This window comes from Lycorma delicatula, chromosome 5 (genome assembly GCF_047948215.1).
Source record: "Lycorma delicatula isolate Av1 chromosome 5, ASM4794821v1, whole genome shotgun sequence".
In the NCBI taxonomy this organism is placed as follows: domain Eukaryota; kingdom Metazoa; phylum Arthropoda; class Insecta; order Hemiptera; family Fulgoridae; genus Lycorma; species Lycorma delicatula.
In genome coordinates this window covers 82150649-82169489 of record NC_134459.1, presented here as the reverse complement: position 1 = coordinate 82169489, position 18841 = coordinate 82150649, and the positions used below count along the sequence as shown (strand labels likewise).

The following is an 18841-nucleotide window of genomic DNA, read 5'->3' as shown; positions in this document are numbered from 1 at the left end:
TAAAACAAGGAATATTTTTATAGTTTTAATAAAACCTAGTTTGATTATTGAGAATGTTGATAATTTTCAGATGTTAACTGATTTGCATGTGCTGTTAGGACATGCATGTCCTCCAGATTCTCTTTGCAGTGGATGATATAAGCTGTGTTCAGTGCGAGCTGTATTTGTGCTGCTATTTATTTGCTTTAACCTTTACTTGATCGTAGTATGAGTATATTCATTCAGTTTATTAAATTCTAGGTTTTATTTTGGTATGAGTTATATCAACAGCTATGTACCTCAAAGTGTGACTGCATATTGCATATAATTTTTTACAGATATAAAAATGTGATACCAAACAATAAAACAGAGAATTTCTTAGATTTGGTGAATTGTTTGGAATATCCAAAAGCGATTTTCTTAAGTAAATATTTTGTAGTAATTCTTAGTGAAGATGTAGAGTATAAAAATTTTATTTGTTATATCTTTTAGGAAATTAACAGTTACAAAAGTTTGCAGAGATAAATTGCTATAAAACGTTTGTATGAAATTTAGATAAATTGCTTGTTTACATGTTCTTTGTTTTTGTATTATAACTGATTGGTTTTCGCTGATTTTTAATTTAGTTTAATTTTTTTAGTGTACAAGAATCAAATCAACAGGAACTTGTTATATTAGAAAATGAAAAGTTGCAACTTCGTAGAGAACTTCAAGAAGCAGTTGATGCCCGTAAAGCTGCTGAAGCTAAAGTTCAAAAGTAAGTAAAATATATTTTAGATTTTATTTATTAGTTTTTAGGTTTTATTAGGATTCTTTTATTATTTTAGGATTAAAATAAATACTTTAAAACATCTTATTTACTTATTTTAGATTGCAAATGATAAATTTTAATTTTTCAACATTTAGATTTCAGTTATCATTTTCACCCCTGAAATGTTTACAAATTTATACACTTGCTTTACTTGCTGTTTTTAATTACTATTTTATTTTTTTAATGATAACATATTTAAATTTTTAATTTTTGTTTTATATTTATATGATTAATATTTTGATGTAATAAATAAGTAATATTTTGTAGTATTTTATGAAATAACAAATTTTAATTTTTAAGATGTTACTGTATGTTGGGGTATGGATTAACTCAAGATTGCCTCTGGCAGTACCATGTATGACTTCCTTCAACAGGATATTAATATTGGTCTGGTGGTTTATGTAACTACATTTAATTTCCTCTTTGAGTGGATGCTGTCCCCTCTCCTTTACTCACCTTAATTTCTTACTGTTTATCTTAATTATTATTAATATTATTGCTGTTTTAATTAATGTGTGTGTATTGGTTGCTAGTTTTTCTACTTTTTACATCTTTTTTTTTTTTTTATAAATACAGATTTGTTGATTTATACTTAAAAAAAAGAAGATTGCTTTGTAAACCCTTAAATTATTATCATGGTAAATAATATGGATATTATTGTTTTAGAAAAAAGTAGGTAAGGTAATCCTTTACTGTGCTTATGTTGATGAAATTACTGGCGTTACCATGATTTATTAAAAAAATTAAATTGTGTAATCAATCAAATAAATATATAAAGATGTTTTAAACACTTTTTAGTGTTTATATATATATATATAGTGAGTCAAAATATGGAAACTCTTCAGCAACTTCAAAAACCATTTTAGGTAGTATATTGTAACTTTCAGGATAAGGTATCTGTCAACTCTTTACCTTTTGATAAGAAATAGAATTTCAACCTCTTCTTGTGGGATGACCCAGGGGTTGTAACTCAAATATTTTAAATATACACACAGAGGGCATTACCCTTTGTGTGTTGCATCATTTTAAAGGTCTCTTTAAAACAAGAAAAATACTATAAATAAAAAGTTGGTACAATGGCAGTGGATAAATTTGGATGGCGGATAAAATTTGGATTTTGAAAAAACTATATTGATAATAGCAATAATTTAAGAAACTGTTATTGCAAATAAATAAATTTATAAAAATTTGATTAAATGGATATTATCGAATAAATTTATTTATAAAAAAAAAAAATATTTATTAAGCAAAACGTTTGCTAATTTACTTGCATTTCATATTAATAAATGTTCGAAATGTTCTCCTTCTGTTGTTTGACAGTGTGCCAGTTGGTTACAAAATGATAAAACTACATTATTCAGTGATATTTTGTGCTGATTGGCAAATTCTATTTTGTAAATCATTGATATCTTGGAGAATATTATATGATAAACAATATTTTCATGGAAAGTAAACCAATGATGACAAGTTGGGTGATCTCGCTGGGCATTCTACTTGAGCCCTTCGGCCAATCCATCTTCCAGGAAAAATGCATTTAAAATTTCATGTACCTGAAGACTGAAATGAGATAGTTCACCATCTTGTTGAAATAAAATGTTTTGGAAGTTGGAGTCATCCCAACCCCCATAGGAGAAGACAACACCTGCTTGTGATGATTCTGATCGCCCCCCCCCCCCCGTGTCTAGCCCTGATGGGTTTTAATGGAGGGAAATTGGGGCCAACAATGTTTGGAATGATATGTTTGAGAAGCAAAGCCTCTATATCACTGTGTTTAAATTTCCATCAGTAAGTATAGGCCTTATCAATCATCTACTAACAAAACTGCCCCTACATTTACTTTGACTGGATACTGTGTATGTGCCTCACATTACCAGTATGGATTAATAATATCAGTCCAGTATTGACAATTATGGTGATTTACATTGCCATTATAAAAAAAAAGTGGCCTCATCACTAAAAACTGTGTTTAATAAATTAGGATCTGCTCAAATATTGTTCATCATTATTTCACAGAACTCAACTCTTTGATCATAGTCATCTTCATTAAGCTCTTGCACCAGACAGATTTTGAAGGATTTGAAATTTTCACTTTTTAATGTTTGAATAACTGAACTTTGGCTGGTGTTATGTTCTTTTACTGCTGTTCGAGTCCAGGAATGAGGATTCTCAATAAATTCTTTCTTAATCTCTAACGATTTATTATAGATTTAGGCCTCCTTGGGTTTTCCCTATTTTCAATGCTCCCTGTTTTCTTCAACTTGTTTGTTGGTTTTTGATACTGTACCTTTTGAAATAGCTTTATGATTATTAAATGTTGCATTGAACAATTCACAGACCTCATTATATTACTGAAATTTAACACTAAAGCTCCTCATCATTAAAAATGTGAACCTCTCCTGTTCACCAAGTGACATGTTGATAGCAATGTTAGCAGGTAGTATAGAAAAAATTAATTCAGTAAAAAACAATTACAAAAAGGTAAAAAATATGTAAATAACAAAAGTGGCTTACAAACATGGTAAAGGTAGACAAAATCAATTAGCCAACTGATCACAGTAAATTTTCATAAGAAACTATCAGAGTAACGATGAAACGCTCTAAATGGAATACTTCACAACAATGAAGTAAGCTTCATTTTTGCAACAATGGTACGAGACCATCAATGATAAGCTTGATCAGCATGATTAGGTGACTATATTTTCATTTATTTACTCATTAAATTGGGAACAAAGACAATTTGTTTGGTTAAAAAAATTTTTGTTATTTTAAAATAAATTTTAATTAAATTAGATTAAATTTTTAATTTAATCCAGTTTAATCTCTTTTTATTTAATTTTATTATTTGAACTTATTAAAATTAATAAAATTCAAAATCCAGACTTTATCCCGCCATCATTTCGGGTAGAGGTAACGTACCAGCTTTTTATTTATACTATTGTTCTTGTTTTAAAGAGACCTTTAAAATTATTATTTTACAAAGTTCATTACCATTTAAAATATTTTGAGTTACAACCCCTGGGCCACCCCCCAAGAAGGGGATGAAATTTTATTTCTCATCAAAAGATAAAGTAGTTGGCCGATACCTTGTCCTGAAAATTACAGTATTCTAACTGTTGAGGGGTTTCCATATTTTTGACATTCTGTATACAGGATTACTAGTGATCATGAATATTCCTCTAAACTTAGAAATACTTTACAATAAAAAAAAAATACTAAATAGCATTACATGAAAAGGATGTTTTATACATTATTGAAAAGTTATAACTAACTAGGTATCTACACAAAAAAAATTACCAGAACTAGTAATATTAAAAAGCAACTATTTAAATTTTTTTTGTGTAAATAGCTTACCATAAAAGATAAGTTTTTTTTTTGTCCTCAGTACCAATATAATTGACATAATCTGTGATTTAACATGAAAATGATTTTTTTTTCAAAAAACAAGACACAAAAATACATACTCTTATGTATTTTTGTGTCTTATTTTATTGTTATGTATTATTTGTTTATTTTATTCTCATGATGTATTCATTCTATAATAGAATTAATATAGTTATAATTGCATGATTTTCAGGTACTAAAAAAATAAATAAATATAGTTCATTTTTGTATTATGTTAGTAATGTTAGTGATGAAATTAAAGATAAAATTGTAAATTTTAATACAGCCTACATTATAACATAATATTCCTTAAAATGTTTTATTATATTTATTTAACATTTTTACTGTACAAAAATCACTTTTAGCAGTTTACATATAGTTAAAGACATAGTTAAGTGTCATCAACACTTAATTTACAAATTTATTCATTATTTTGTTTAGATGAAATTAAAAATGGCCTTGCTTGAGAAAAAAATTAGAATTTTGTTATTTAGTGGAACATCAGTTACAAATGGCCTTAATGGTTCAGCAAATATCGCCACAAAATATTAATGGAAAAAAATATCAAAGCCCCTTCTCGTGATCCTTGTAGGGGAAGCACTTGCCTTGTGATAATTCTAGTCACCACACCACCCCCTCTGTTCCTAGCCCTGATGGGCTTTACCAGAAGATCAAAGTCCTCACTTTTTATAACAGTAAGAACCCCATACTTTTATTTTGCTTTCTAAAAATAATTATTTATTTTTTAGTGCATTTTAAAGTAAAGAATTTTTAATTTTTTCTAATATATTGGAAGTTTTTCCATTTGTTTAAATTATTACAAATTTACAGTGTATTTGTATTATAAAAAAATATTTATTTTAATAGATAAGTACTTAGCATTTCAGATTATCTTTTGTTTAATTTATAAATCATGATCTTTCATTGTCAGTTTATATATTGTACTTTTTTCTCTTAATATTTATTTACATGAGGTGTTATCAAAATTTTGAACTTGGATTATGATATATGTATACTGGCCGTGTAGTGAAATGAACTACTGGGTGAGAATACCAGCATGTTTGGTGGAATTATGTCTGATGGCATGAAGCTTGCTGATGTGGGGAGTATTGATGTTTGAAATTTTGCATGTGTCATTTAGTGAATTTTGAGATTGTTTGTTAAAAAAAAGATGGGGGTTGCATAAAGTTATGTATTTTTCTTGGGGAATGTAAATAAATGTTTAATTCAGATTTGCAATTCGTTGCTGTTCAGCAGCAGTTGATGTTGATGACCATATGTGCACATCACAACCAGTGAAACTCATAAAAATATTACAGGATGTTTGCAGCTTATTCATGAGAATCAGTATCAAGACCATTTAGAATATTTCATAAATAAAGTGTTGATAATGTGCAGTGACTGTGTGAATTCCTGGGAAAAAACAAGTGACTGATTTAACAGCAACAGTGCCCTACCTTACAGTGTACTTCAAAACACTCAGTTACTTGGGCAACCCACCAGGTTGGTCTAGTGGTGAAAGCGTCTTCCCAAATCAGCTGATTTGGAAGGCGAGAGTTCCAGCATTCAAGTCCTAGTAAAGCCAGTTATTTTTACACGGATTTGAATACTAGATCGTGGATACCGGTGTTCTTTGGTGGTTGGGTTTTCAATTAACCACACATCTCAGGAATGGTCGAACTGAGAATGTACAAGACTACACTTCATTTACACTCATACATATCATCCTCATTCATCCTCTGAAGTATTATCTAAACGGTAGTTACCGGAGGCTAAACAGGAAAAGAAAAAAAGTTACTTGGGCAAGAATAACATGACTGTTTCCTATCTTTCTTAGTCATCAGATTATCCCCTACAACTTCTTTCAGTTTTCAAAAAATAAGAATAAGCTGAAACAACATTCTTTTGACATCTTATAGTGTCCATAAAGGATTATTAACAGCAGTACTTAACACTTCAAAGTGGATTTCTTAGAGGATTTTGACAATGAGACTATGACAAGTCCTTATACCAGTGTATATATATTAAAGAGATTGACTTGAGAACAATAATAGCCAATTATATAGACATGTTATTATCTTTTTATAGCTAGTATTCTAATAATTTTGAATATTATCTCAAATCGTTACAACCTCTTTCTTTATATTTGATCTAATATTGTGTGAAACAAAATTAGAAGAATATATTCTTTTTTGCGTCTTCTTCCCAAAACAGTTGCGTCAAATTTATAATTTCTTATGTGCATGGACTAAGAATTATCAAATGAGATATATATCCATGGCTTGAAATTGTTATGACAATTTATTTATTTTTTCATGTATTTAAGGTGAGTACCCAAAAAACTTTTAGAATTACAGAATTTTATAGATTTCTTGTCTGGTAAAGGTCTCTATGGATTTATTTTTACATTTTCTAATGTGTCTTAACTACTGATTAAGAAAATAAATGAAAGTGAAGTAATTTTTCTTCATTTCATTACAGTTTTGAACAGCTGTTAAGTGTCTTACAGAAGAAGATGCCTAATGGTTTAGTGTCTGAAGAAAAGAGTCGTAGTGATCATCCATCAGAAAGATGTGGTGGCATCACTGTTGGTGGTGGCAGCAATGGAAGTAGTAATGTTGGTATTGGTGGAGGAGTTGGCGGGGGTAACAGCAGCAGTGGTAGTGGTGGTGGAGGTGGTGGAAGTGGTGGAGGAGGAGGAGGAGGTCCTAGTTCAGGTGAGTCGTTGATGAGCAGTCTAAGCAGTGGTTCATTACATTCACCACATGTAACCATGTCTGGTCCTGTTACAGATCTTTGACCTAACTTACAATCTTATCCTTGGTTACCTTCTAATCTACACAGTTTACCTGATAATTATAGATACTCTAATAAGAAGGAATGATTGATCTGATTTTTTTATTCTCTTTTTTTTTGTCCTAATTATATATAATTTTGTTAGTTATCATTTCTTAATGTTTTATTTTGTTACCTATTAATCACATCACATCTTTTATATTTTTACATTTATTGATAATCGCAGTTCTTTATGTTAGTGTTATTGTTAATGAAAAGAAAACGAGGGATGCTCAACCTAATTATCTTTGTAACTTCTTAAAGGTGAATTTTTCTCAGAGTGACTGTAATGATGACATTAATCATTAATGCTCCAAGGTTTCAAATATAGCCTTTTTCTTATTAGAAAAACTGCTTCGTTTAAAAGTAAAGGGCAATATACTGCCTGTTACTTTGTGATGTTGCTAAGAGAACATTCCATTAGAGAAATTTTTTTTTGTATCTGATTAAAATTTGTCAAATGCTTTGTTGTTTACTAGTCATAATATTGAAGTCATAGAATTTTAGTATATTTAATATGAAGTATTTGACTATTTTTATACCTTTTTTAATACAAATTTGTGTAAATGTTAACTTATTTGGGGTAATTTTTGTATCCATTCAAAAAAATTAAGACTAGAGCTTTGAGTTAAAAAAAAATGGAAGTTAGTATTTTTAATATATATATATTATATATTAAATATATAATATATATATATATATTTATGTGTATTTTTTCTCGTATGAAATTTTTTCTTATTTTTATACTTCTGATAGTTGTATTACTGGGATACTGAAAATTCTAGGATTTTTATTGTCAGGCTTTATGTATTTAAAAAATCTAAGTACCTACATTACCTAGTCTTTATCTTTAGTAATGTAATTTTAACTACTGATTAATGATATTAATGTCTGAACTAGTTATCAGTATATCTCTCTTGATTTCTGTGGGTTAATTATTCACACCTATAGTAGTAATTTGTGCACTGTCTGCCATTATGTGAAACTTGAAAGTTTTACTTTGTAATTATAATTATTTTTTGTAGTCTTTTGTTTTGTTCAGTTACAATATTAATTGCCCTGGACAGGCATTAGCAATGATTGTTTACATTTCAGATCTTTAATAAGGGGTGGGTTACATTTCACACAAAAATGTTTTTTGTATCTCTCTGTGTTATTTTAGCCTGGTTATGTATTGTTAGTAAGATACAGTTCTTTACCCATGCTGAACCTGTGAGAAGGTTATTTCCAAAATTAATTGTTTTTCTTTGACTTTTGTGAGTGTTTTAACATTCCAGGTGCACTATCAGCAAATGTATTTTAAGAAACTTCTGGATGACTGATGTATTCCAATTAAGAATTTTTTCTGTTTTCTTTTTTTGTCATGTTTAAATTTATATTTTTTTTGTTTAATTATACTTTTTCTTCTCAATAAGTCTTAAATAACTTGTCCTGTATGTACTCTTGTGTTCTTTTTAGGGCTTACAAGTTTTATTATACCCTAGTTCCAGATAAATAATTTATTTAGAACTATTTTTTTATTGCAAGATTAAAATTCTTAATTAGTTTTTTAGGTATAATAACTAACATGCTGTTAGTAAAAATAATATTATAATGTATATCTGCCTTTATTTAAATTACTGTAGCTTTGTAAAATAATATCACAAGTAGCACTGTTAAATGAATTATCTTTTCTGGTTTGATTTGGATGATTTTTTAAAATACTCCATTATGGAATATAAACAATAAAATAATTAAGGTTTCATGGACATTAAGTGATGGATAATTATTTCTAATGATTAAAAATCTATTTTAATGTAAATTTTAGAAAGATCATTTCTATAAATTTGTATCTTAATTTATTTGATTTTGTTATTTTTTAAGTTCATTGGTGTTACTTTTTAGAAATCTTTAAGTATCACAGATACTTTCTTGCATTATTATCGGTTGAGTGTCTCTTAATAAATGAATGGATATTGTAATTATAAAAACTGATGTTATTTTGTTACAGTAGTTAATGGTATTTTTAAACATATATTGATTTATTAACAATATTATTCTTCTACAATATTCATATTTATTGAAGAAAATTTTGTAATAGTTTCCTTATACTAACAAAAAAATATTTTTTTATTGTTAATTAATTTTATTTTGACTTATTGTATCTTTTCATATTGATTACAAGCCATTGTTATTATATAATTTTTTTTTTAATAAGTTATGCATGTATGTTTTATACGTTATTTAAATTGATACTGGTAAAAATGATTTAAATGAAAATTATAGTTTGATTTAGTGAACGTAAAAAAGGTGATATTCCACATTCATCTGTTTGTTTACAAAAAGATATTAATGTTATTAGTTAGGCCTGTTGGAACAAATATCTTTTAATCATTTTTCTAGTCGACTATTTCTCTATTTTATTGTAAGTGCTAATTCTCTATTTTGGGAAGCTTGGTAAACTTATAGTGTAGTATATTAATCCAAATGTACTGTAATTTGTGAATATCTCTATAAAGTTCTAGTTTTAAAGACAGACCATACAAAAGCGATCTGTGAAAGTTGGCAAAAGTAACATTTTTTTATAATAAATGAAAAAAAATTTCAATCTTTGTCTAGTAAAATATTCTCTATTAATCTATTTATTTTGGTATATAATGCTTTCTTCTGTAATCCAAAATATCTAATTTTAATTACTGTCTGTAAATTAAATAGTTTAATATGTTTATACTATATTAAAATCAGAAGAAATTATAGAAAATAATTTAAATTTTCATAGTTTGTGTGTTTATTAGTAGTTTTATGTATTATTGACATCTTTTTTTATTCCCTCATTGATTATGTTGGCTCATTGTCATCAAATCTTAATGAATGCTTTAATTGAATTGCATTATTTGTATACATAATAATTTATTTAAAAAATCAATCAATTTTTGGAATATGGAAAGAATAGAAACTTTTTTCGGTATGGAATTTTTATTAATATAAAAAGATTTATAAATTATATAAAATTTTATTATGAATAGTACATTTTGAACAGGTAATCTGAAGATTTAATAATTTTGAAGTAATATTGGTTTTTGTATAGTCATATAATTATGTTAATTGTAATTTAAGTTAATTAATTATAAATAAAGAAATTGCTAATTTTTCATACATTTCACTCATTTTTGCAAACAATTTAAAAACTGTGCACTCTTGTTTTATAATTACATTTTTTATTAAATTCATTTATATTAATTTGTTTATTGTTTGTATGCACTCTATTTTCAAACACATAAATATTAACTTAGTAGTTTCATTATTTAAACAAATCTATTATTTTTGTTGTTGAGACAAGCTTCTTTCTTCCTTTTACTGGAAATCTTCTGTCAGACTACTGCTACCCAGCATGTAAATTATTCTTCTTTGTTTGTGAATGTTGGTATAATCTAAGACTAAGGAGACCAGATCATCAGAAGACCTTCCATAAGGAGGAGGAACAAAGCTTATCTCAAAAAATAATAATTCATGTGAAAAAAAGGAAATATTAAGTTAATTTACATATGTATATCTTGCAATAGAATGTTAAGTTTATGTTTGGTAATCAGTGTTTTGCATTATAGGTAAGCTATATTTTGGTTTTGTTTGAAGTTGTATGATACAATTGTATTTTATTTTAAAAAGGTTGGGTGATTATTGTAGTCTAGTTTTAAATAATATCTTCATTGATTATAGAAACAAAATAATTTTTTACAACGTGTCTATTTTGGTTTTTGAATTTCTTGGTATTTAATTCTAGAAACAATGAAAAAAAAAACACAAAAAACTGCTGGTTCCTTTACTATTGTGATTATTAATATTTAAAAAATTGACTATTCCATTATGATTTTGCTTGTAGAAAGTTTAGAATTAAATTTAAGCAAGCCTTGTGCAGTTTTCATCTTTGCATGGTATTTTTATTATTATATATTTTTTTTATTAAAATGTGAACAGTTCAGTTACATTTACAAAATTTTTATTACCTTATGGTATCTGATGTATATATATATATATATATTTTTTTTTTTTTTTCTTCTCTCTACAATGTGTTGTACATTTCACTGCAAATTCCTTAAGTACCTTTCTTTTTACACTTTAAAATTTATCAGTATGGTGTTTTTTCTTTTCTACAATGGTTATTTTTTTGCTGTTGTCATTTATGATATCCACTTTATGAATGACCTTAGCTGTTGTAAGAAAAAAATACCACCTCAACGTATCCTTTACCTCTGTAGTCAGAAAATTATAAATCAGATATATGTGGAAATCATATATTAAAAATTTCAGATTATTATGGATTATAATAATTGATATTGAGATAAAAATTTTACTCCATTTGTAATATCAATATAAATTCCATCTGTGCATCAGTTTTTTAAAAATATTTATCTTGTCATTGGAATATTCACCATATAGAAATAGTAATTATATTGTGCTTCAAAAATTCATTTACAGAATGCAGTAATTATCCAGGTTAACATTACTGTTACTAACAGTATGCTGCAATATTGTTTTAGTAAAAGAAGCAGTTTTAATTTTTTGTCTTTGTATTAGGTGGGTTCTTAAAGTTTATTCTGAGTAAGTAAATGCCAAAAATTATTTTTTTCTTCGGAAGAGGGTTGATTCACTGATAAATGTTTCAAGTGAAGAAATAATACGCATCAAAAATTTCAGACATTTCTATTATTTCTTATTAAAGTAAGTTGTATCTGAAAATTTGTTAAATCCAGGTTTTATAATTTCACACCTAAAACATTCAAATCATAAAAAAAATTACAAAATTCAAATGACATGAATTGATATATGTTTGCACAGTTTTATGTGAAACAGTATCATGAAAATGAAATTCATTATTATTTACAAATATAATTATTATACATTTAGTGGCAGGTTGTGCTTGGTATGAAAAATTACTTCCCTTGCCCACCTATAAAAATGGTAAAACAATAAAATTTTCTATTTAGTTAATAACTGATAGTGCAAGATTAGTTTACCGAGTTTAGATAAATGAAATACTAAAATAAATTGCAGTCGTTTTTCAAATTTCATTTAATGAGATTTATAACTTATGAGTGTAATTTAATCGGCGACTTAAATTATTACAACACAAAAAATAACATCTCACTATTAAAACCAGTTTATCTAATTATGGAGTTGTTTGGATAAATTTATATGTAAAACCATCCTTAAAATTATAAATGGTGGTAAAAAAACTATTCAGATTGACCCAGCAGTTTTTGAATTTTAATTGAAGATTTGTGCAAATGTTGGATCGTAATGTTGTAATAAAAATCGAACACAAATTGGATTTTATTATGACAGTTGTAATTTTTTTAAAAGAGTTTGTTTATATCCTCTTGGTTTTTCTAATCCTTAATAATTACCATCTTTCTTTAAATGCATTGAGAAAGGTATTGTCGCATGTACGTGGTTTGATCAGGATATTGAGAGATTGAATGTTTAGATAATTTAGAATGTTTATATAATTACTGTGTTTATTGGTTTAAAATGCTCATAATTAAAAGACAAATCAATATTAATGACAATGGTGATAGTAATAATAATAATGTGACAATAATAAAACAATTAATGAACAATAGTAAATACACAAATATTAATCATAGTAATTATAACCTCAATAATAATCAGGATAATAGTACTAAGAATAGTAGTAAACGATAATAATATTAAATGTCAGTAACAAACAAATCAAATAATTAATACATAACATAATACATGACATATAAACAGAGCATAATGCATAACATAATTAACAAAGAATAATAATCATAATATTACACATCAAGTAGTCATAAATGTCAATAGTAATAGTAATAGTAAACAGAGATTACACACAAGGCACAGTTTAAAATAATCATCAGAATTTATTCCAGCTAAATGAATAGAAAACCAGAATTCTGACTCACTAACAAAAGAAACTGCTAGTCTTAACTCTTTTTAACCTCTAGTCTTGTATTAACAAACAGTAGTACAGTACTAGATAAAAAAAGTTTAAAGTTCACTGCAAATACCTTTGCTCTCTTTCCAAAATAAAACTATCCTAACAGTTTACAAATTAAATTCAGTACATTAATTCTTTCACTTATTATTTTACAGTAACTCACTGATAGTATTTCTTGTTTACTGCAATTACTTGTGGTGTCACTTTAATCGTATCAAATTTAATTCACACTAGAAATTCATTCTTTTACTGTCCTCCCCACAGAATGCTCTCACTGGCTGACATCTCACACTCTCTTCTTGCAGACTCACATTGCAGACTCTCCTCGCTGGAATGATGTCATAACATTACGCTGGACTGGTTTGCAGAACTCCGTCGAACTCGCGCAACTATCTATCTATTCGCAGTTTCTCCTTGTGAAACTGATGTTGTAATATCTTGCTGACTCATCTCCCAGAACTCATTTCAAAATGGTTTACCCCAACTATTAATACTTCTAGTCTTTTTATGTGACAGACTGGACCCAACTTAAAGCATGAGAACAATGACTGAAGCTTTTGTTCCCATGAATTCCATAACTCAGTCTGTTAGCTTTTCTCATGATATAAGTCTTTGTTCATTGTGTGTCAGCGGACAGTATAACAAAATACAATTGTTAAATGCACCTGTTGTATTACTAAAAGGGTTCCTTGTTTGTCTTTCTGGATTCCTCCATTATTATATTTTCTACTACTTTGATAATAATTAGTAGGAATCTGTTACTCAGGCCCGCTATACTGGTTTTTTTTATACATTTCGGAGGGTTAAATATTGTCATCTTTAACCCTTTGCAGGCGATGATGTTTTATGGCTGTAGGCAGAAGACATTTTCAAAAAAAATGTTCATGCAAAAACTATTTAAAGTAACTTAAAACATGCATTCATGCATAAAAACAACATTTACATTGTGTTCTTGCTGAATTCTGCCATCAGTCTGGTTAAGGAACACTGTTTAATTGTCTTGTGAGAAAAAGCTTATGCGAAAACGGCACAAGTCTCACTTAGCACCCTAGAATTTGCAAACTACAGGTGATGATTTTGATTACATTTTCCATTGAGTTTTTTTCATGTAAAAGACACTGAATAATAATAGTAACAGTAGTAACACTGATGGTAATATAAAAACAGCAATTTTGAAGAAATAGTGCACCAAGGCCTGGAATTATAATTTATTATAATAATAATATAAATATTTTTATTCATTTCCTTCTAATTTTTTGTCTTGAAAATTTTGTTTGAATTCAAATGAAGCAAGCCAAAAATGAAGTTTTGGAAGGAACAATTTGTAAACAAATTACTTAAAAATGAGCAAAAAAGATGAAAAATAATGCACACGTCTTGTTACATATACACGGTCATTGAACTCAACTGAAAACTGAAGTTAAATGGTTCTCAATCATGTTGTACCAGGAATTCTTGTCTCAAAATGATTGAAAGAACATCTGCCATCTCTTGGAATTTATATGTAACTACATGAAGACAAATAGCTGGTCACATAGATGGTTCCGACCTCTAGTGTAAGTACAGGTACATGGGTTTCCGCCTGTGAAGGGTTAAAAGCTAGTGTATATTTTCTTTATGTAAATCTGATTCATTTTATCTTTTCTGTAGCTTTTTTTTTATTATAGTATGCTCTATAGTATTTCATGGTTATCATTCAATATAAAATGTGGTAATTGGTAATATTTTTTAAAACTTTATAAATTGTAACATACCATTTTACTAAAGTATAATAAAAGTCTTATTAAGAATGTTGGAAATAAACGCATTCTTATACTTATGTACCAAAAATTTTTTTAAAAAGAATTATGAAAATCATAGGTCGATTTTCATAATTCTCGGCTTTGTATGGTATAAAATAAAGTACGCTTTAGGTACGGTTATATCTTTACTTTCTTTGGTTTTCAAATTTATTTACCAATATTGTATAAATAAATAGTCATTCAAATAGGTTATTTTTCAAAAGCAGGAAACCCAAATTATTTTCAGTTTGTAGGTAATTATTATATGCAAATAAAAATAAAAGTAAGGTATAAAATTAAAAACAATCACTAAAAAAAGCTGTTGTCTTTAAGATGTCATCAGTCTTATAATTATTTTTTTCTTTAAAAAAATAACTTTTAAAAAAAATATTTTTAAAATTTGTATAATATTAATGAAATAAGCCTAAGAAGGTTTGTTTTTAAAAACTACATATGGTGCAAGATGTTCATTGAATATTTCAGAACTGTATGCAGATAATAATTTCTATTGCTGTTTATTGCATAATCTGTTTAGCTTTGGTAGAAAGACTTTGCATTGCCACTGTATTGATAACAGTGGAATGAGTTCCAGTACGGTATAAATTGACAGATTAATACGTGGTATCCTTATTGTATGATTTCTAATGAAATATCCTGAGATGATTGGGTATTAAAAAACGAAGACAAATTGGATTCTGTTATGACAGTTGTCATGTTTAAGAGTTTATATTTTCTAATATAATCCTTAATAATAATCTTTAAATAATCCTTAACAATAATTTCTATCTTTCTTTAAATGCATTGAGGGAAGTATCATCTTTAACATTACCATAAGATGGGGGTAAAGACCTTTAAAAGAGTTAGAGAAGTGGCACAATTTATTCTTTGTCACAGATGCTGATGTAAAATTAAACTTCCTGGTTTACTGCTTCATTGCAAACTCACCGCACAGAAATGGCCTTGCATCACGTTATTATCTCACTTACATGAGTTCTTTAAATCAAATCTTAAAAAGTGTTCTGATATATGTGCATGATGAATGAATTAATGGACTATCTCATGAAGTTAAAATTTGTATAATGTTACATTAGATTATTTCTCTTAATTCTTTTATGTATATGTATATAGATATTTTTTAGTATTTATTTTAGAATATTTATATATTTTTTTTACGTTGAATATTATTGTTTGTTAATATGTAGGTATTTCAGGAGAAAAGGTCAATGCATAGTAATTTTTTTTAGCTGAACAACCAATTGATTCTAAAGCAAAAATCAGAAAATGTGTAAAAAACATTTTTATGTGTAGAAATAAAAACTTCCCTTTCAGTCAACTTTCTTTCTAGATCTGGGTTTAATTCCTGCAAGGATTTGGCATTTTTCACATATCATTTCATTCATCTCATCTTAAGTAAAAATATTTGTGTAAAAAGTATTTTCAAGTTGTAGTAAAAAAAAGATTATTCTTATTGTTCCTGATGCTCACATTTTGATTAACAATTTATATACAGATGCAAATCCTTTAGTGAAACTAGAATTTTTTAATGCAGTAGTATATGAAAAGTTGAATCTATTTGTAGTAAATACTATAATGACAAACAGTTCCTTATTTTTCTTAAAAATAAATAAATAAATTTAAAATATGTTTAAAAATAAATAATAATAATAGTATTTGCTCTGTTTTTCAAAGAATTAAAAATCAATTTATAAAAAAATTTACAGTTTAAAATATTTACTTATTTTGCTATTCTATTTGCTTTAGTAAATAAAATTAATAAAAAAAATATAAGATGTGAAATTTTATTGTCTAAAATAATTTAATATAAAATTATTATTGCTTAGTAGTAAAATATTATAAAAAAAATGTTGTTATAGTCAATAAACTTTATCCTCATTGCTAACTTTGTTTAGGTCATATGAAATCATTACCCCGTTCCCTCATGTAATAGTAGATAATAGTAGCTTGGAAAAGCAAGCCACTTTCATCCTTCTTCCCCTATAAACAAAGATCTAATTGACTAAGGTCTGTTGGTTGATGGCCAAATAAAATAGATCCTCTGGCTCCTCATTAATGTAGAAAACATTTCTCCCCATTTTTAACATAGAATGTGTTTGGTTATATATAATAGATTTTATTGGAATTTATTGTAAATTTACACTGGATTATAACTTTGATGCTCTAAAATGAAGCGTTTTTCCAGACAGTTATGCTATACACTGTGTTGAATGTTTCATTTACAAAATGTCTGTTGATATAGAGGATTTTACTTTATTTGTTGTATGGCAGAGGAAATTCCTTAGTAAAGGAATTTCTGAAAAAAATATTGAAAAAATAATGGAAATAATTTTTTTTCTAATTGTATCAGAAAATTGGTGTAAATCACAAATATAATTAGCAAAATTATGTTAAAAGATTAATAGAAAATATCAGCCCACTGATTTAAGAAATTACATTTATGTATTGATGAGCATCAATTCTAGACAGTTACTTTCTTGAACATGAATGTTGTTCTATAAAGACCTATAGAAAGAAATGCTTATTTATGTCACTTAATTATGATAATTACTTGTTTAAAAGTTTTTATTTAATAGAAAAAATGAAAATCATTTCACTGATAAATCAGCAAATAATTATCTTTTTATTGTATTAAATGACCCAGGCGTAATCTTATCAACAATGTATTGAAAATAAAGTAATAAATAATATCTATTGCACATCTCTTCTTTTCCGTGTTTGATGTGGCTATATATATATATTGATTATTACGCTCATACTTTGTATCATACTTATATGCTCTCTGACATACATTTGTCCTTGAACTGATACACATAAATTTGAATCGATAATATAAAATTTATAACAAAATTACAAATTCATAATAAAAAAAAAAATCACTTGAACAAAATTAATATTACAAGAATTCTTGATGAACACATAGTAAATCAAATGAAGAAAAAAATTAATCAAAAGATCATATAATAACAATGAATCATATTAATGAATTGTTTGCGTTTCAGTAAATCTCATGTTAGCAGATTCCTGTATACCTTCATACTATTTTGGATACATTTGTGATGCTGTATATCGTTACAACATACCTGCTGTTATTTGGTTAAACTTTTGCAATTTCATATGGACCAGCGAGGTATGACTTTCGGAGTAGTACCTGCTGTATTATCAAAATTTTTTGGCATAACATAGTAACCACTATTGTTTACAATAGCTTCTTTCTTTTTCTTATCTATCTGCTATTATCTTAGTTGTAGCTTGTTCAACTACAATCTTTTTACTTTAAATCTCAATCATTCAAATTTCTTACATTTTCATTGACATGATCATTTACAAATTTTGCTAAATGATCGGTGTACTTTACCCTGCTGATTTACTCCCAACAGAAGAATACTAGGAGTCTCACTGGTTGATTTATGAACAGAATTAAAGTAAATTCTACTTCCCCTACTGCTTTAGTCCAACTTTTACTACAATCCACATCAGATAATTTACCATCATCAGAGTAAGCATTGTGTTTACTCTTTCAGTCTAACTTGGGGCTAACAGTATGATGATTGATTTGCTCATGTACAAATTTATTACTAGTAAAGCATAGTCCTTTGATGTAATACATCTCTTTGCTGTAGCATTGAAAATAAAATTTCGAATGATCAGTCACTATTTTCATATTAGTTGTTTTTATAGGATATAATTTAGTGAATTTCATAAAACTACACCACCAATATATGTTTCTTACTTTTTAGTTGTTCATACTTTATAGCAGTATGAATGGCATGCACAGTAAGAAATGGCTTATCACCTTTAGGTATAATGTATCCTTATCTTCAACTTAACTGCTAGAGGGATTTAAAGCAATACATTTGAAACAAGTTTTAAATATGCTGAGATACTTTTTTCCTTAAATTTGGAAACGAATAAGATCCACTAATTATATCGACCACCTTTTCTGATGCCATGTGACCCAGCTCATCATGATATTTAACAAAATGCTTTTTTCCATTTCAGCTGGAATGTAAAAAAGCAGTATGTCACTATTTTTCAGTAAACAACAGTTTCTCATTTCATAAAACTTCTCTTCCG

General features: G+C 27.2%; 1 protein-coding gene across 4 annotated transcripts in view; it reads left to right on the top strand.

Annotated features, from left to right (window-relative positions):
* The window catches only part of LOC142325131 (uncharacterized), a 73957-nt gene that overhangs the window by 35729 nt on the left and 19387 nt on the right, over positions 1 to 18841 (top strand). For all 4 annotated transcript variants that reach the window (XM_075366497.1, XM_075366495.1, XM_075366499.1 and 1 more), the window contains exons 6-7: positions 620 to 736; positions 6653 to 6888. In XM_075366497.1, the coding sequence (XP_075222612.1) occupies positions 620 to 736; positions 6653 to 6888 (353 nt within the window). The remainder of the gene's footprint in view (positions 1 to 619; positions 737 to 6652; positions 6889 to 18841) is intronic.